At 39.9% G+C, this 17052-nt stretch overlaps 1 protein-coding gene across 3 annotated transcripts in view; it reads right to left on the minus strand.

The window, feature by feature from the left end:
- Positions 1-17052, minus strand: part of LOC115413802 (AT-rich interactive domain-containing protein 1B-like) — a 228568-nt gene that overhangs the window by 63966 nt on the left and 147550 nt on the right. For all 3 annotated transcript variants that reach the window (XM_030126899.1, XM_030126898.1, XM_030126900.1), the window contains exon 5: positions 11434-11740. In XM_030126899.1, coding sequence (XP_029982759.1) covers positions 11434-11740 — 307 coding nt within the window. The remainder of the gene's footprint in view (positions 1-11433; positions 11741-17052) is intronic.

The following is a 17052-nucleotide window of genomic DNA, read 5'->3' on the forward strand; positions in this document are numbered from 1 at the left end:
AAATAGAAGTTTGGGTTGAGGACCCCTGTGGCGTATTTTCGAGCGGTGGGTATTTTGTTGCTTATTTTGCTCTTTTGTCTTTCACTGATAAACTGTAAACTGACATTGTTTTAAAAAAAATGACCACCCTTATTTTAAGCAAGCTTGATCTGAGGTCATAGCTGGAGATGTGTCAGTTGTTTGTTTTTGACCTTTGACACCGGTGAGGAAAAAGACCAGCATCATTGCAACAGTGTAAATTCTATCCGTAGTTCTCATTAGCATAGTTTAAGAAAAAAATGCATTAAAAAGAACAACTCGATACAAACCACAGGGTAGACTGGGGGACTTTGCAAAGGACACAAGTAGATGCAAAACAGGTTGGAGTAGATTCATATGAATGGACCCTTGAGCTACCAAAACTGGACAGGCCTTGCCTTTTCTCCCTCTGTCTCCAAACCTCTATCTAAGCCTCCTTCCCCTCTGCCTCCTCCACTCGCCCTGACCTCTCTGTCCTTTTCTAGGCCCTGGAAGCACTTGAAGCGAAGTGCAGATAAACAGCTTAAACTCTCCCGAGCGCTCGCCTGCAAGCTCCAATCACCTCTTTAGGAGAAAATAAAAAACTTGAAGGGGTTAGGAGGGATGGAAGAGGGGAGTGTGGAGCACTGAGGAGGAGGAGGAGGAGGAGGAGGAAGAGGAATGAGGGGGGGGTACTGTTAACTGGACCTCTGAGGACCTTGACGGAGAGACAAAGGGAGAAAAATAGAAGAGGGGGAGATGAGTATTTCCTGCAGCAGATATAGCAAGTCGGGGGGTGGAGTGGAGGAGTGTGGATGTGCTCTGTGTCAATTAGAAGTTGCAAAATATGGGAACAGATCTTCAACTGATGAGCACTCAGACATAAAAATACACAGACACATGCTCACAAACACTCACAAAGATAAAATTACTAACAAACAAGGACCAATTCTGAAAATGAGGATCCAATAAGGCCATCACACATACAGTCATGATGACACACACACACACACACAAGACTGGACTTTTGGATTCTTTGGTTTGATCTGAACCTTAATTATAAGGGTGTGAATCCTCAACTTGGTCCAACAAAAAGAGTTAAACACAACTGTAGCTTGTTTTGTTTCTAATGTGGATGTTTCTTGGACCAGCCACAGGAAATGAAGGCAATATCTGATCAGTTATTAAGCAAAATGAGAAGAAGAAGAGGTGGAAGAGCACATGTTGAGATGTTGAGGCTTAGGTTTAGGTCAGGGGTCTACAACCTATGGCTCCTGGGCCAAATGTGGCTCTTTAGCCTCTCTCTATGGCTCCCCTTGTCAAAAAACATAGGAGCATTTTGAAATGAACTGAATGAACCATTACTTTTTAACATTGTTATAGGCCTAAATCAATTCTAATATTGTCCATCTGCAAAAATGTGCAGGCTATAGCTACACAGAATCAAATAATTTCTCGACAGCATATAAACCAAAATGTATGTCACACTACATTATTTTCTTACCAAATTGAATACAAGATACTCAGTTTGCATTTGTTAGTAGTTTGGCTGTTTAAAAGTCAGACCATATACATGAAAGTTGAGCTTTTTATCTATTACACAATGGAATTTTGTTTGGGAATAGTGTACATTATTAAAAAATTGTACAAATCTTGAATGTTTTCTTTATTGTAGTTGTATAACAGGGGTGTCAAAGTCATTTGAGTTCAGGGGCCACATACAGCCTAATATTTTATAAAGTGGGCCGGACCAGTTAAACAGTATAAATAAAAGGATAGCAATTTATAAATAATGTCAACTCCAAAGTTTGCTCTATTTTTTTGAGTAAAAAAAAGTTAAATTCCATAATGAAAATGTTTACATCTTCAAACAGTACTTGAACATAACATGAACAAATATAAACCTGAAAATTGTTTTAAAAAAAAAAAACAGCAATTTTAACAATATTATGCCTTAGTTTATAATTTATACATGTGCATTATAACTTACAGATCACAGCAGATCTACTAATACACAAAACATTTAGTAACAGGCGGAATATTGGTAAAATTAGACATACTACTCTTAAGACATTTCAGGTTGTTTACATTTTTTGTAAAAGGCTAGTGTGTAAATGTAAAGAATTTAACTTTTTTTTTAAAACTAAAACAAAGAGAAAAATTTGCAGTTTTCATTATTTATTGGTTATTATGATAGTTTTTTACTGGTCTGACCCACTTTAGATCGAATTGACCTAAAATGATTTTCATATCCTTGATTTTTAATACCTTCAATGTAATTTTTGCATTTCACAAATTCATTCCAGGGGCAGGATTGGACTCTTCGGTGGGCCGGTTTTGGCCTCCAGGCTGCATGTTTTACCCCTGTGTTGTATAATTTCATAAATGCAGCAAACATTGAATTATTGTAGTGGAAATACAAAGTTAAATAGTTAAATACAAACTAATCACAAATAGGCTACAGAAGAACAGCCCCCTCATGGTAAAATGTAGATGATTTTAAATATTTGTTGTATGGCTCCGGTCACATTTTTTCCTCAATCAAAAATGGCTCTTTAGATAGTAACGCTTGCAGATCCCTGGTTTAGGTGTTACTGCTATTAGTAATGACAATAACACTAGAGTAGTATTAAGTGACTTCATCCAAGTTATTGAGTACACTCACAGCCAAGTAAACCAAGATGAACTATAAAAGCACTATGCAAAAGGGTTGTTTTTGCAGGGGCTGTAAGTAGAATGAATCTTTATTTCTCAGTTTCTTTATAAAGATACAACAAGAAAATACGTGGAATACATACACAGTATCAGAACTAAGCGGCTTCTACAAGAAAAAGGTCAGTATTTAGTGTGACCTCCATTTGGATTCAATACATCTTAAACTCTCATGGGTCAGTTTTCTTAAATAATCACACTCTGTATTATGCATCTTGCTTCTTTTACAAGGTCCCTGAGTTTTCTTTATAGTTTGGCTGTTTTTTCCTCTTTTCTCTGTCCAGATGATCTCATTTAGACTAAATAATCATTGTATTTTGTTTGATATATATTTCTATTTTTCATATTGTATATACAGGGTGGGGAAGCAAAATTTACAATATTTTGAGGCAGGGATTGAAAGACAGTGTATGACCAATTAGTTTATTGAAAGTCATGAGAATTTATTTGCCACAAGAAAATGTACATAATAGAAAATGTTTTTATTCTGTGTGTCCTCCTTCTTTCTCAATAACTGCCTTCACACGCTTCCTGAAACTTGCGCAAGTGTTCCTCAAATATTCGGGTGACAACTTCTCCCATTCTTCTTTGATGGTATCTTCCAGACTTTCTCGTAGTAGTTTTGCTCATAGTCATTCTCTTCTTTCCATTATAAACAGTCTTTATGGACACTCCAACTATTTTTGAAATCTCCTTTGGTGTGACGAGTGCATTCAGCAAATCACACACTCTTTGACGTTTGCTTTCCTGATTACTCATATGGGCAAAAGTTTCTGAAAAGGTATGGATAATAGTGTTAGGTATGATTATGACATCAATATATGTTTGGTTTCAAAACAATTGACGTTGTGCCTGCTGAGAAAAAACAACTAAATGTTCATTGTAAATTTTGCTTCCCCACCCTGTATATTTCCTGTATATTCCAGTTGTACATAAATTGATATGATTTGTATAGCCGTTACAAACTTGCAAAAACAACAAAAGCAATGATGGTCTATTGTAATATAATGGTAATTCTATCATTAAATTATGTTGTTCTTTCTTTAATTTATCATCCATCTGCACCAAAGCAAAGCAAAGAAAAATCTGCCTCGCATCGGACAACAGTATCGTTGCTTCCAAAATAAATTGACACTGAAAATAGTTTGTGTTTCTTCTTCTTTTGCAGCATCTGGTGTGTAGATCTCTCTGTCTTATCGGCTTCATACGCGAAGCACAATCCAGACTGATGACAACTGAGTTTCTGTGCTCGATTTGTGTGACGTTTCATTGAATATGGATCAGGATCAGCCTGTTAATGGATACATCTTCAACTCATCTTTGAGTAGAAGTGACAGCCCTTCTGTGGTCGACAGGAAGTGACACCATATTGACAGGCTATCAACCTGCTGACAAACTATCCATGTTTACTCCCATAACCGCACGTTGTTTTCAGCAGATCTCCAAATATGTCGGGCCTACACTGGCTAATTCAACTGAGACTAAATAAACTAAGGAAGTTTTTCAGCACCTTGTGTTCTCCACTTTGACTAGATGACTTCGCCTCTCTCCCACAGCTCGCAGTTCATGATGGAAGCTCGCATGCCGGCGCTCCCTTTTCACCCCACATCCATCCGGCTGAGAGACGAATGGCTGCTCGCCTTGTCCCCGATGTCTCAAGGAAAGAGAAAAATATTCGGAGGACGCTCTGAATTGCTTTAGAGACACTGGGAGGAAGGAGTTGTGTGTGTGTGTGTGTGTGAATAAAGGCCTGTTTTTGCGTATGTGTGTATGTGTATATGAGGAAGAGGAGGGGGAGGTTGGCAGTTGAGCAATGTGATTTCTGCTCGACTGTCACAAATCTAGCGCAACAGGAAAATCAATTTGGCCCTGTGTGTGCCTTTTTGGCTCCGGGAGAGAATCCAAATAGCAAGGCGAGGCCCGGATAATGTTACAGTGTATTGGATTTGCTTCACGGGGAGACAGAGAGAGGGAGAGAAAAGCGGGAGAAAGATGAGGAGAAGTGAGGAGACGAGGGAATCACAGGCGTGCCATAGAGCTCCGACAAGATAGATTTGTGCGAGTGTATGGGTGTATGATAGGCTGCCAATCTGTCAGTCTCCTTCTCTCACGGTTTCTTGCTTGTTCTGTCTTCGATACATTCGCACAAATGCACTGACAACACTGTTACTCATCCAAGCAAGCATATATCAGCGATTTATACGTGCGACCGTATACAGTATGCGTAGTGTGAAACTGTGAAATAAACTGTTCTTCGAAACCGCGCTCATGTGCTCCTACGTACGCTTTACCTGTCTTCTGGGAGTTTAGGCTTTTTTTTTTTTTTCTTTGTAGAGGAACAGCATGATGAAACCACTCTTCTCTGACCACTGCTGTCAAGGAGACCGCGAGTCCCATGAGTGTTCAGACATGTGACAGATCAGTCCACTGAGCGAGGCTGGTTGGTGACAGACTATCACACATACACACATAGCGTATATATATATATATAACAATAGTCATATATAACGGTGCTATGAAGCTCTCAAGTATATTTGCTGACTTTCTTTATTTATATTTTTATACTTGCAAACTGTTTCAGCTGAAGAAAAATTCAGTTTGACGTCTCCTCTGGACCCAAATTTACAAAAATCCATTACAAGCTGCCACAATATCTATTTTTACTGACTCAAAAACAATGTATCTGTCTCTTTTTCTGTGAAATTTTTCTCGTTTTACATCTTTTATATAATATTCCTCAAGCTATATTTTAAAAACTAATTTCTATCCTCTGGTTTTTAACAATTTTATTTTTTTTATTTTGTCTTATTGTATCTTTTATGCCATTATCTTTGTGTTACATGTCGCCTCTACAATCCACATGACTTTAGTGAGGTCAGCATTTATAAAGTTTGAAAATATTTTAATTAGGATGATGATTTCACGGCTGATAACTCCATAAAAACAAGCAGCTTCAGAGTAACTATGTTTTGTCTTCAGGTGTTCACATACTTTGATAGAGGCAAGTTCTCATGTAAAATCACATGCACTTTTACTCCATAAATTCATCTTTAGGTTATTTTTTTTAAAAAAAAATACACATTTGATTTTCAGTAGCTTTGACCATACATATTGTAACAGAACACACTCTCATTGCTAAAAGACCAGTGTAAGTGTTATAGAGCAGAGTCCATCACAGCAAAGAGCCTGTAATTACTAGTTTACTCAAAGTAAACTCAAGCAGCGACATCATGTTTAGTGCGTTGAATTGTTTTGACTAGCATCCAAAGTACTGGAGATTAAAAAAAAAAAAAAGAAAAATCTTTTCAATTGGATTTTTAATGAGCTTGGTTTGTTTATTGGATGAGAACAAAGCTGGTTTTAATCATAAAAACAGTATCGTGTAGCTTATTAGCATAGATATGAGTAAAACATTGGCTCTTTATTAGTCATTATGTTGCACTTACTAACGCCTTATTCTGCCTGACCGTATTCTAAAACTACTAGCCCGTTAATTAACACTATTCCCACAATAATCTCCTAATTACTGATATTTAATAAGTAAGTTGCTGCACACGAATTACAGTCTTAAAACACTTTGCTCAGTGAGGTCCTGATGAGGTGGTAGGAAGGCCCTCATTAGGCAAAGTGTATAAATGTTGTAATTCATGTACAGAAAAGCATATTATGATCATTCATGTACAACTTATTATCAATAAGTAGTAATTTGGAAGTTGCTGGTGGGAAAACTGAGCCCATGCAAGAATAATAAGTACTTTACAATGATTAATAAAGAGACAATATGCAACTAATTAATTAATGGGAATACAGCTCAGGAAAAAAATAAAAGACCACTGCAAAATTATCACTTTCTCTGATGTGTCTGAGTAAAATTAACATTTTTGTTTTATTCTCTAAACTACCGACAACAATTCTCCCAAATTCCACGCCCCCAAAAAATTATTATTTAGAGCATGTATTTGCAGAACACAAAACATGGTCAAAATAACAAAACGATGCAGGTGGTTTCAGACCTCAAATAATACAAAGAAAACCAGTTCATACTGATTTCTAAACAACACAATACTATTGTTGTGACTTGGTAAAAGTTCAGACATCAATATTTGGTGGAATAACCCTGATTTTCAGTGACAGCTTTCACGTGTCTTGGCTCTCCACCGTTGTTGTTAGATGACTTTATGCAGCTCCTGGCAGAGAAATTCAAGAAGCTCAGCAATGTTTGATGGCTAATGATGATCCAGCTTCCTTCAGAAGTTTTCAAAGTGGGTTCAGGTCTGGAGATTGGGCTGGCCATGACAGGGTCTTCATCTGGTGGTCCGTCATCCACACCTTTATTGACCTAGCTGAGGCCAGGAGCATTGTCCTGATAGAAAAACCAGTCCCCAGAGTTTGGGAACACTTTTGTTGCAGACAGGGGCACCGCTACCAATTATGGGCCTCATGAAAGCATAACACTGGTCTACAATTTTTTAGAAATTATTTGCTTCAGAGATTAAATGTGCTAAATTTTACGTATTTTAATAAGATTAATTGGAAAATAAATGACAAAAGTGCTGATGTTTTCAAGGTATATGATTAAGTGTTATTACACATATATATTGGTTTATGTACATTTATATAATTGTTTTATAAATCTTCCACTAAATAGAACCTGTAAAGTGAATGTATTCTAATGTGCAGACAGTGTTTTGAAGTAGACCTTGTAGCTCTGAGACAAATATTCCTTTTGAGTCAAACCCATTCTCTCGTTAATTCCTGAATTTCACATTTTGACCCAATGCTGCATCTTGGAAAGTTCAGCCAACCAGCATTTTTTACTTGATTTTTCTTTATCAGTGACTCTCATGTGGTAAAATTTCATTACTTTTACTCTGGAAGCATTGTCCTTGTAGACCAGTGTAATCGTTGGGGGGGTATGTACGTGGGGTTGCGGTCCATAAACAATGTCACTTACGATACCGTGAAAACGAAACTTAACCTTCTTTCAACTTTCGCCTCCTGACTTGTATGAGACTCTTATGCGGTGGATCTTACATGAAATTTCCACAAATTCTATATCCACTGGGCCCTCTCCACTGCTCTATGGGCCTCCCTCAACTACTGGGCCCCATGAATTTGTCATGTTTACCGCCCCCCTCCCCCCTTATCGGCACCCCAGGTGGAAGTCGAGTAGTTTTCAATTGTTATTTTTTGATTCCAATTACTTTTGCAGTACTAATAGTACTGTTTTTGCCACCCAGCTAGTCCTATTGTAAGAAGATAGTGATGGCCACAGTACTGGTTTTTACACGTCTCCTTCATCAGGTGTTTATTAAGTAGAATAAGGTGTACTTGTGTTGGAATTCAACAGATGCAGGAATGGAATGTCTGTCATACATGCAGACATGCTGATTTCAGAGGAAATTGCAGTGGTCTCTTAATTTTTTTCCAGAGCTGTATATATGAGTTATATAAGGACTTATAAGAGCATGCTTTATGAGCGTAGATGTAATAGTGAGTGAAGATGTAGATGTTTAATACACATGTATGCACATATAAATACACACTACTGCTTTCCTCCTTCCTTTCCTCACTGACTTGCAACAAACTAAAAGGACAACATTACCCAAAGTGTCCTAACTTGTGATGAAGTGTTAGAAAGCGGGGCGTTAGTAATCAGATGTGTGCTAACCACATTAGTTCTCCTGTGTCTCTCTTAGGCTGGCTGCTCCTTGATCTAATTCAAACTGATTGTAGTACAGCCGCTAAAACATGCCAGATGTTACTCACTGCTCCACGCTTTATCACCATTTATTTGGCATGGGGAATATTTTTAAATATTTTCTTATTAATCACGTCCCAGCGATCGGTTTCGCTTCCCGTCTTTGCCGTCTCATTCCGGATTCTCGTCATGATTCTTGGCACTAGCGCCTGGAAAACCACTGTCCCAGTTTTTCATTAGCGTCAATCACTCTAGTAAGCAGCTGCGAGGTGAGGAGGAGGAGGAGGTGCTGGCATCGGGAGCTCGCTCAAGACATTTTTGCCCCGCCTCATCAGAGTGACTGACAGGTCGGAGACATGCTGATGCGCCGGTCAGCCACTCAATCGGGCAGAGAGGTGCTGGGATGACGGGGAGGCCAGACAGTGACGACGTGCACAAGCGCACACACATTCACCCGGCTGTCTGAGGAAAATCAAATCCACACTTGTTTATAATGCTCAGTGTTTATCTAAATTGTTATGTGCTCTGCAATGGCCTCAGGAGACAGACAGACACACCGTGCATTGTCTGATAATCCTGTTGGTGTCTTGTTTGGCCTGCTATATCTTAGATAAGGCAACAAATCAGATGGAAAGTCCTCCAATACCTGTCAGTCTCAATTCATTAACACTCAGAATGAAGAAGAAATATTCTGCGAAGACACTGATTTTTTTTTTTTTTTCCTCCAAAATACTTGTGCACTCCACAGGTGGCAGGTATCCGGACTTTAATAAAAGCCCACTGTCATGTAGGGACATTTTTCTACAATAGCTTGATCAAAGACTTACAAATCTCTACTATGCAAGGACAAAAACTGTGTGAGGAAAATGAATGAGCCATTTTTGATGAAGTGCTCTGCTCTAAGATGTAATTTTCTGCAGCAGTTTGAATTAGGATCTGAAATACAGAAGAGATATCAAAGTCTAGACAACTTAGATTGATATTATTTGGTCTTTCTGCTGCAGTGCGCTCCCAGACTCATCCTCTGTCCAAACCAACAGAATGAAAATTGATCGGGCTGGATTATATAGTGAGTTGAAGATAAGAAAAAAAAAGCGATGCTATTAAACCGGGATGTTGCCACTGTTGTGCTGTGGGCCATCTGGACTTTTCACAAAAACATGCCACCTAATACTTGCGCAAAGCCAGTGGGTAGAATTACAGGAACATGACATGATTAATACAGAGTCACATCAAATGAAAACAAATATCACAGTGAAGTCACACATGGTCATCTGTATCACTAGACGAACTTCATATTTATTTGCCTGGATGCAAAAGATAGAACAATTAATTGGTTCAATGGATTAACCCTTTTACTCCTGACGTGTCTGTGGTGAGCGTTCTGACTGTATGATTCATTTTAAATATTTCTAAAAATTCACCCCAACAGGAAGAAATTCAAAATGTGCTGATAGAATAGACCTTGTTCTTTCCATAGACATCTGAGCATGCTCAGTGCACTCCCCGCCGCCTGCAGAATGGGCGGCAAATCACAGAGCAGTGAGTGAGACCAACTCGCTATAAAAATAGATGGTTTGGGCTTTATTTTACACAATTTTTCTTGTGTTTTTTGTTTTTACTGTTTGCAGTGGTGTGATTTTCCTCTTTTTTTTACAGTGTTGTTTCCAAGTTTTGATCGTGTAACTGCTTTTTGGAGTTCAACCAGATGCCAAAAAGCAGCTGGACTGATTTAGAAAAAAAAAGAGCCCCAAAACAATAACTACTGGCCCAAAATTTGAATACACATTGATGTTCAGTGTGTTCCAGTTCACAGTTCATGTTCAACATCCTAAATCTCATATTGATGTACATTCTGAGTGCCTTCTTCGGTAAAAACCTGTAAAATTTCAATTCCTCTCCGTCTTTTTCTGTTATTCCACCCTGTTTTGACCCTAAAACACACAGTAAAACAAAACCACTGAAGAAAAGGAACACAAGCACATACTCACATCAGCTTTTATGACACATCTACAGATGCAAATTCAAAGGCTTAAAGGGTTAAAAACTCTAGATATGGCAATGTACTGGCTGAAAACTACTATTCCAATTCTTAAAATTGCTGACATTAGGGGGAAATCATAGCTCTTTTAATGGTTTAATGTTCAATGATCCATTTATTTATTTATTTACTTTTACTTTAGTTCAATATTTTGGTTATACAGTTCATAAAATAAAAGATTTTTCCCAGAGTGTAGGTGATATTAGCCCAATAATCAGTTTTGGCTTGCTCCTTTCTCCTCTTAATATATTGGCCTTTAAAAATCCATCACCGGCTGACCTCTGCTAGGGACACATTTACCTGGTAAACATTCTTGCAGCACAAAACATGCTACACTTAAGAAATGGCGGGTTGATATTTGTGGAAATATAAATACCGACTCTGCATCAGGGTCACTTTTCCTCATGACCTTTTTAAAGGTCTCTTAAAATGCACATATTCAAAAAATAAATGAAATCAGGCTTAGGGCTCTAAATAGCTATACAAATGGAAAGGTCAAGCAGAAATATAGGTGTGAAAGCTGTGGTACCTTCACAGCAGCTACAGGTTTACTAACTATACACAGCCTTAAAGGTGCTTAAAGAGCTGGCACCGGCCCAATCAGGGGTGTCCCAGTTGCTGTTTTCACTTGCTGTCAAAGGCAATACACCTGATGTGACATCAACAGTATGTTTCTGCTTTCTCATTTGCTTTCAAACAGCAGTCCTTGTTTGTTGGCACAAAGCAATTTCCCTTTAAGCTGTAAAGCAATTTTGCAGATTTCCCTGGGAATCTAACACGGTGGTGCAGGATGTAAAATGCAGTGTGGTGTCAGGTCTGAGGTTGCAAATCCTCTCAGTGATCGCCTTGTTTATTTGTGACAATTTTGCTAATAAATCTATCCAGGCTATGCTACTTGTTTTACTTTCCATTATAAAATGAGATTACAAAGGGCCATGTGCACATGCTGGTGGAGGCTCTGAAGGTACGTCTCGCTGCCTACCTGGTGCAGTGTTGTTGGCAGAGGGTCCGCTGGCAGGAGAGATGGGTCCAGAGCCGGATCGCGACTGCTGGGACTGCGTTGATCCTGCGGGTGAGCCCACAGGGGAGGGAGAAGGCCCGCTCCTCTGGCTGGGGAGGTGGGGGGAGGCGTGTGGAGAGAAGGGCGACTGTCCCTGGTTGGTGGTGCCTCCCTGCTCCCCTTGGCTGCTGCTACTGCTGCTGCTGCTGGAGGAGCCGGCGGCGCTGACGGCTGAGCCCAGACCAACCTCCGTCCCAGTAGGGAGGTCATCAATTGAACCAGACAAATCCTGAAACAGAACACAGAACTTATGAGGCTCACCCAGGCATGTAATAGTAAGGGCCATGCAGCAGGTGGCAAATTTAGTTCAAGCAAGCACTAAATTACCTCAGTAAATATTAGGAAATGGTAAAAAAAAAAAAAAAAAAAAAAAAGTAACAATTTCAGATGGTTAAGATATGAAAAAACTGATCATAGCCTGGAAAAGTTAAAAGGAGTGAATCCTGTGACACATATTTACAGTATTTTCAAGGGTAAAAGGGAAAAAACAAAACAGAAAAGGTTACCACTGATATTACAGTTAGGGACTACAAAAATTTACATTACTCCTATATTTTTTTAGACAACTCATTTATCACACCTATTCTTTATTTATCTTGCATGTCACCTTCCTAAAATCAAGTAATTTGTCAGATTTTTCAGGAAAAACAAAAAACTTAACCCAGCGTTTTCCAACCTTGGGGTTGAATTTAAATGGGGTCACCTGAAATTTCTAGCAAATGCTAAAAAGAAAAAAAAATAGCAATAAAAATATTTTTTAAGGATTCAATATATATTTCATTATAATTAAAACCACACCACATACTTTTCCTAATAAAAATCAAGTTCGAACAAAATGCAGGATATAATATCTGAGAAGGCATATCTTGATTGACCCGATCATGTGACCACATGCGTTACTATGCTTCAACCTGCCCGGACACAGTCACAGTCAGAAAACCGAGACAGAGAATGAAGAGATTTCTTTGCCCACCTGGCCCCGCTAAGTCATCTCCAAGAGAAACTGAGAAGCAGACACCAAAAAGGTGCATTATATACATCATATAGCCTAAATGTTGTCTAAAATTAACGTTTATTTGCAACATAGTATAGCAAACTATTACATGATCAAAAACTAATTAATTTTAGCAAAAAATGTCTGGGGTCGCCAGAAATTTTGATGTTAAAATGGGGTCACGATTCAAAAGAGGTTGGGAGCTGCTGACTTAACCAGATATTAAGTATTTGATGATTTAGGCAAAGAAAAAAAAAATTAGGAAGGTGACGATATTGTTTTGGTTTTGCGTCTCAACTATGATTTTTCAAACATTAAATGTATTTTTATGCAGATGTAATTATGTAAATATATATAATGTTTTTTGTTTCATTAATGACGGAAAGGGATACCTTGTGTTCATCCATCAGCGTCTGATTGCATTTTGTGTGACTTTAAATGCCAATAAAAAAAGACCTTAAGAGTTATGACAGTTTTATTTTTCTGCGCTCTATTAATTGAGATTAAGTCTACACAGTCTTAGTAAAAACAAATTATATGGCAGAGGCCCAAAAACATTACCCACAGATGAAGCCATGGCTGTACACTAGCTGCTGTGGTGAAAATGAATTGTAATGCGCTTTCATTCGGACCAAGGGTGAGTTCATATTACTGTTTTCATTCCCTGTGGTGAGTGGAGAATTGTGTATTTGGTGTGTTTGTGTGTATGTGTGTGCTTAGCAGGTTCTCCCTCTTTCTGAATTGATTCCAGGGAATCCCCACCAAATACTGCTGACAGAATACTGACAGTGTAAAAGTGAGGAGGAGGAGGGAGCGGGAGGAGAATGAAACATGGAGGAGAGGTAATGGCAGAAGTAAAGAGAGGACCAGATGAGATATGATGTGATGGGATGTGATGGCTGCCCCCTAACTACATGTCACACACATCTGAGCACACACACACATGCCCACAGACTGGCGATTGTGCCACAGCTGTAGCTGAATATGGAGCAAGTCACCTGTAAGTGACCTGGTTTTCTGGCTGGTGTCCGTTTGGGGAGGAAGGGGAAAAGTTGTGGGTGTATGCCAGCTGATCCTATACCTGCTCCACCAGTCCTGCAGACCCTCTACTCCTGACACACCTGAGCCTTGTGCACCCTTCACTGATGTTACGATCTGCTCTTCTACGTCGTCTACAATAGCGCTTTTACAAAGGCGTTCGAAACACACAACATGTTCATTCTAGCACTAAGGGTCTCTCAGTTAATACAATAACAAAAGATGTTTACTGATAGTATCAAGTCATTGTTTTTTCTTCCAGTGCTGCTGGAAATTATCTTTTATATGTGACTCAGGCTCCGATGATGTTTACAGACAAAGTAATGTAATAACATTTTATCCACGTTATGTTTAGTGATGTTTGTCATAACATTAGATGAGTCAACGCGTCTAATGGGGAGTTAGGATTTAACATCATGTACTGTACATCTAGGCTTAGTGGCGACAAGTTGCACAATGTGTGTGATGGAGATAAGAGGTGCATAAGAGCTGCCACGTATAAGTCTGACACTGTGATTTAGTACGAGATGTTTTATCCACACAGCGCATGGAGTTTGCGTGGGTTCTCTCCATCCAAAGACATGGACTAATAGGTTAATTGTTTAACCTAAAACAGAACATAGGTGTGAATATGAGAGTGATTGGTCGTTTGTCTCTATATGTCAGCCCTGTGATGAACTGGTGACACGTCCAGGGTGTACCCCGCCTTCACCCATAGGTAGCTGGGATAGGCACCAGCACCCCTGTGACCCTCTTGAGGACAAAATGGTTCAGAAGATGAATGAATGAATGTTTTATCCCGTGTTTTCCATTATAACAGTCTGACACGTTGAACAAAATGATGAATTTCTCTGAACGTGAAGATTGTTGGAAACATTTGTTGCAAGCCATCAAAATATAAAACTTAGGCTCACTCATATTTGGACTTTAATGCAGTTTTAAAAATGAAAGATATACAAGAACTCATGCTGTGTAAATCTACCCACGGGTATAAATAAAGTAACCTTGAACCTTGTGTACAGTCGTATATTTAGGATAAAATACACTGCATCTCTTGGTTTGCCTGCATGTAATGATGTAATTATGACTGCCTTAGCTCTCTGATAAATATTAGTGCAATATTTACATGAAATATACTAAGTTTACACCTTGAAAACCACACAAGCGGCCTTTTCTTCAATGAGAAGTGAGGATGTTGGCAGTGTAGTATGGTAACATATTACTTCACTGCTGTATTGTTTTTGATTTAAACATAATCTACAAACTGTAAACACTATATGTACTGTACCTGTCAAACTCTGCAGTCTAACTTTAAAACTGCATTTGTTTTGAGAGTATGCAGCTCTTGTCACTTCTGTGTCACCAGTAGGCAAATACTTCTTTTTCTCATTACCCCAGCACCGTGTTATATCATCTAAAAAGTAAGACAGGCGAGCCCCATCTCTTTCTATCCTTGCATGGCTTAGCCTGTGGAACAGACAACCAAGTTATTGTGGCAGTCGGTCCACGGCGGCTTGTTTTGGTTAATGCGATCCCGGCGATGACACACAAAGCTTTTGTTTTCCATCATGCCGCTGTGAGTGCCCACCCGCTCTGCCAGCCTGCCAGTCTGTCGCCTGGCATTATCTACCCTCGCTCTGCTGAGCACATGGGGCACTTGGTTCCCGCTCTGCCATTCCCTCTTTTTTTTCCCCCCTCACCCCTGGTACCACTCCCTGTCTCAGCCAATCAAGTCACCCTGTATTCTGAGCTCAGTGATGTAATACGCTGCTTCCACCAATAAGGTTCAGTGTTATTTTTCGACCGATCCGCTGCCCCGGGTGCATGCCATTTGACACGGCGGGGTATGAGAGACGGGTAACCATAGCAATGGCTTTTCCAAAACACCAAGAGCTAGCCTGATGTACAGCTAGGTTGTTAACCCACAGGCTAATTGTGTGAATGGATGGGAATAATTGCATTTCACCTAATTGGGTGTTGTTGCCAGCTTTTCCAGTGGCAGTTTAGGGGTGGGAAAATGTGTACCAGTAATTCGTTTAGAGGCTGTTAGGCTCATTTGGATTACACACACACTTGAGCACAGCTGTGTGGCCCAAGACCAAAAAAGTAGCAACTCTATATAAAATTAAAGGGTGGGAAAGCTTAAAAACACTGGAGTAGGTGTACAGTAAATGTCATTTGTAAATACCCAATAAACCCATGGTGATAATTGCCCATGCACTACAGTGGAAAAAAAGTAATTTGACAATGCACTCTTACTAAAACACATTATCAACACGTGCACACCCCTGTCTGCACATGAACACTTAATTCTTTTCAAGGGCCACAGAGCATTGAGTTACCTGGCTAACTGTCTGTTACATACAGTAGTCATGTGTAAAGAACCGATGCCAGTCAGACAGCCAGTTAACCGGCCAGGCAGGAGGATCCAAACGCCCAACAATCTGGGGCCCCAGTCCAAAGTGGCCCAAATCCAATTTGTTTGGCTCGGGGCTGCAAATTGCTCTGTGCATTGAGTCTCCAAATAGCTGTCAACCACTCCCGCTTGGCGTCCTGTATCGCTTAATTCGCTCCTGGAGCATGTAATTGTCATAATAAGAAAAATATTGAGGTGATAATAACCAGTTACTTTGAGATACCCCCCTCCCTCTCTGCCCCCGCCTCAAGAAACACACACACACTCAGAGTTGCATATAAACACATAATGGGCCGAGACTGCCATCTACACATTTCACACAACATTGGAGAGGCAGCCGCTCGTGACCCTTCACCTCGCTGGTGTTGGTGTCTGCATGCACACTCTTGTTTGGTGTGTCTGTGTTTGTGTGTGTGAGTGTGACAGGCACACAGGCTGCTGAGCTGTCACACTGAGACATGCTTGAGCACTGATGCGGCCGAGGGGACAGATGAGGCTACACACATACACACACATGCATTTCCCATCCCTCACTCATTCTACTGACCTGCTCTCACTCACACACTTACACACACACACTTACACACACCAGCAGGGTATATGGCGTCAGTGTGAAGCAGGGAGCTGTCACATCCGGCACACTGTGGGCCTTTTTCCCCTGACCATGGTGCTGATGTTGTCTCCTCTCACTGCACACTGGGAATTAATCAAAGTTGCTATGGTAGAAGGCACCAAGTGTGTGAATGTGTGAGTGTGTGTGTATGTGTGTGTGTGTGTGTGTGTGTGTGTGTATGTGAAAGTGGTTCTCTGTCTAGACAGGGAGGAGCCATTGGCTGCAGCTTCCTGTGGCTACAGGAAAAGAGAGCGACAGGAGAAACCGGTAACTTCTCTCTCACTCTGACACACACACTTACAGCATCTATTTTTTCTGTCTGCCCCAGTGAGAGGTATGAGGACGGCTGAGGTCTCTGCACCAGATGGCTAGTCTCCTAACTGGAGCCTGAAACACAACCTCAGCTCCCAATCACTCACATACCTTTTGCTCATGTATGTGTAAAATACCTGATATTTACATTCACATTACACACCTAAA

This window comes from Sphaeramia orbicularis, chromosome 22 (assembly GCF_902148855.1).
Source record: "Sphaeramia orbicularis chromosome 22, fSphaOr1.1, whole genome shotgun sequence".
Classification (NCBI taxonomy): Eukaryota; Metazoa; Chordata; class Actinopteri; order Kurtiformes; family Apogonidae; genus Sphaeramia; species Sphaeramia orbicularis.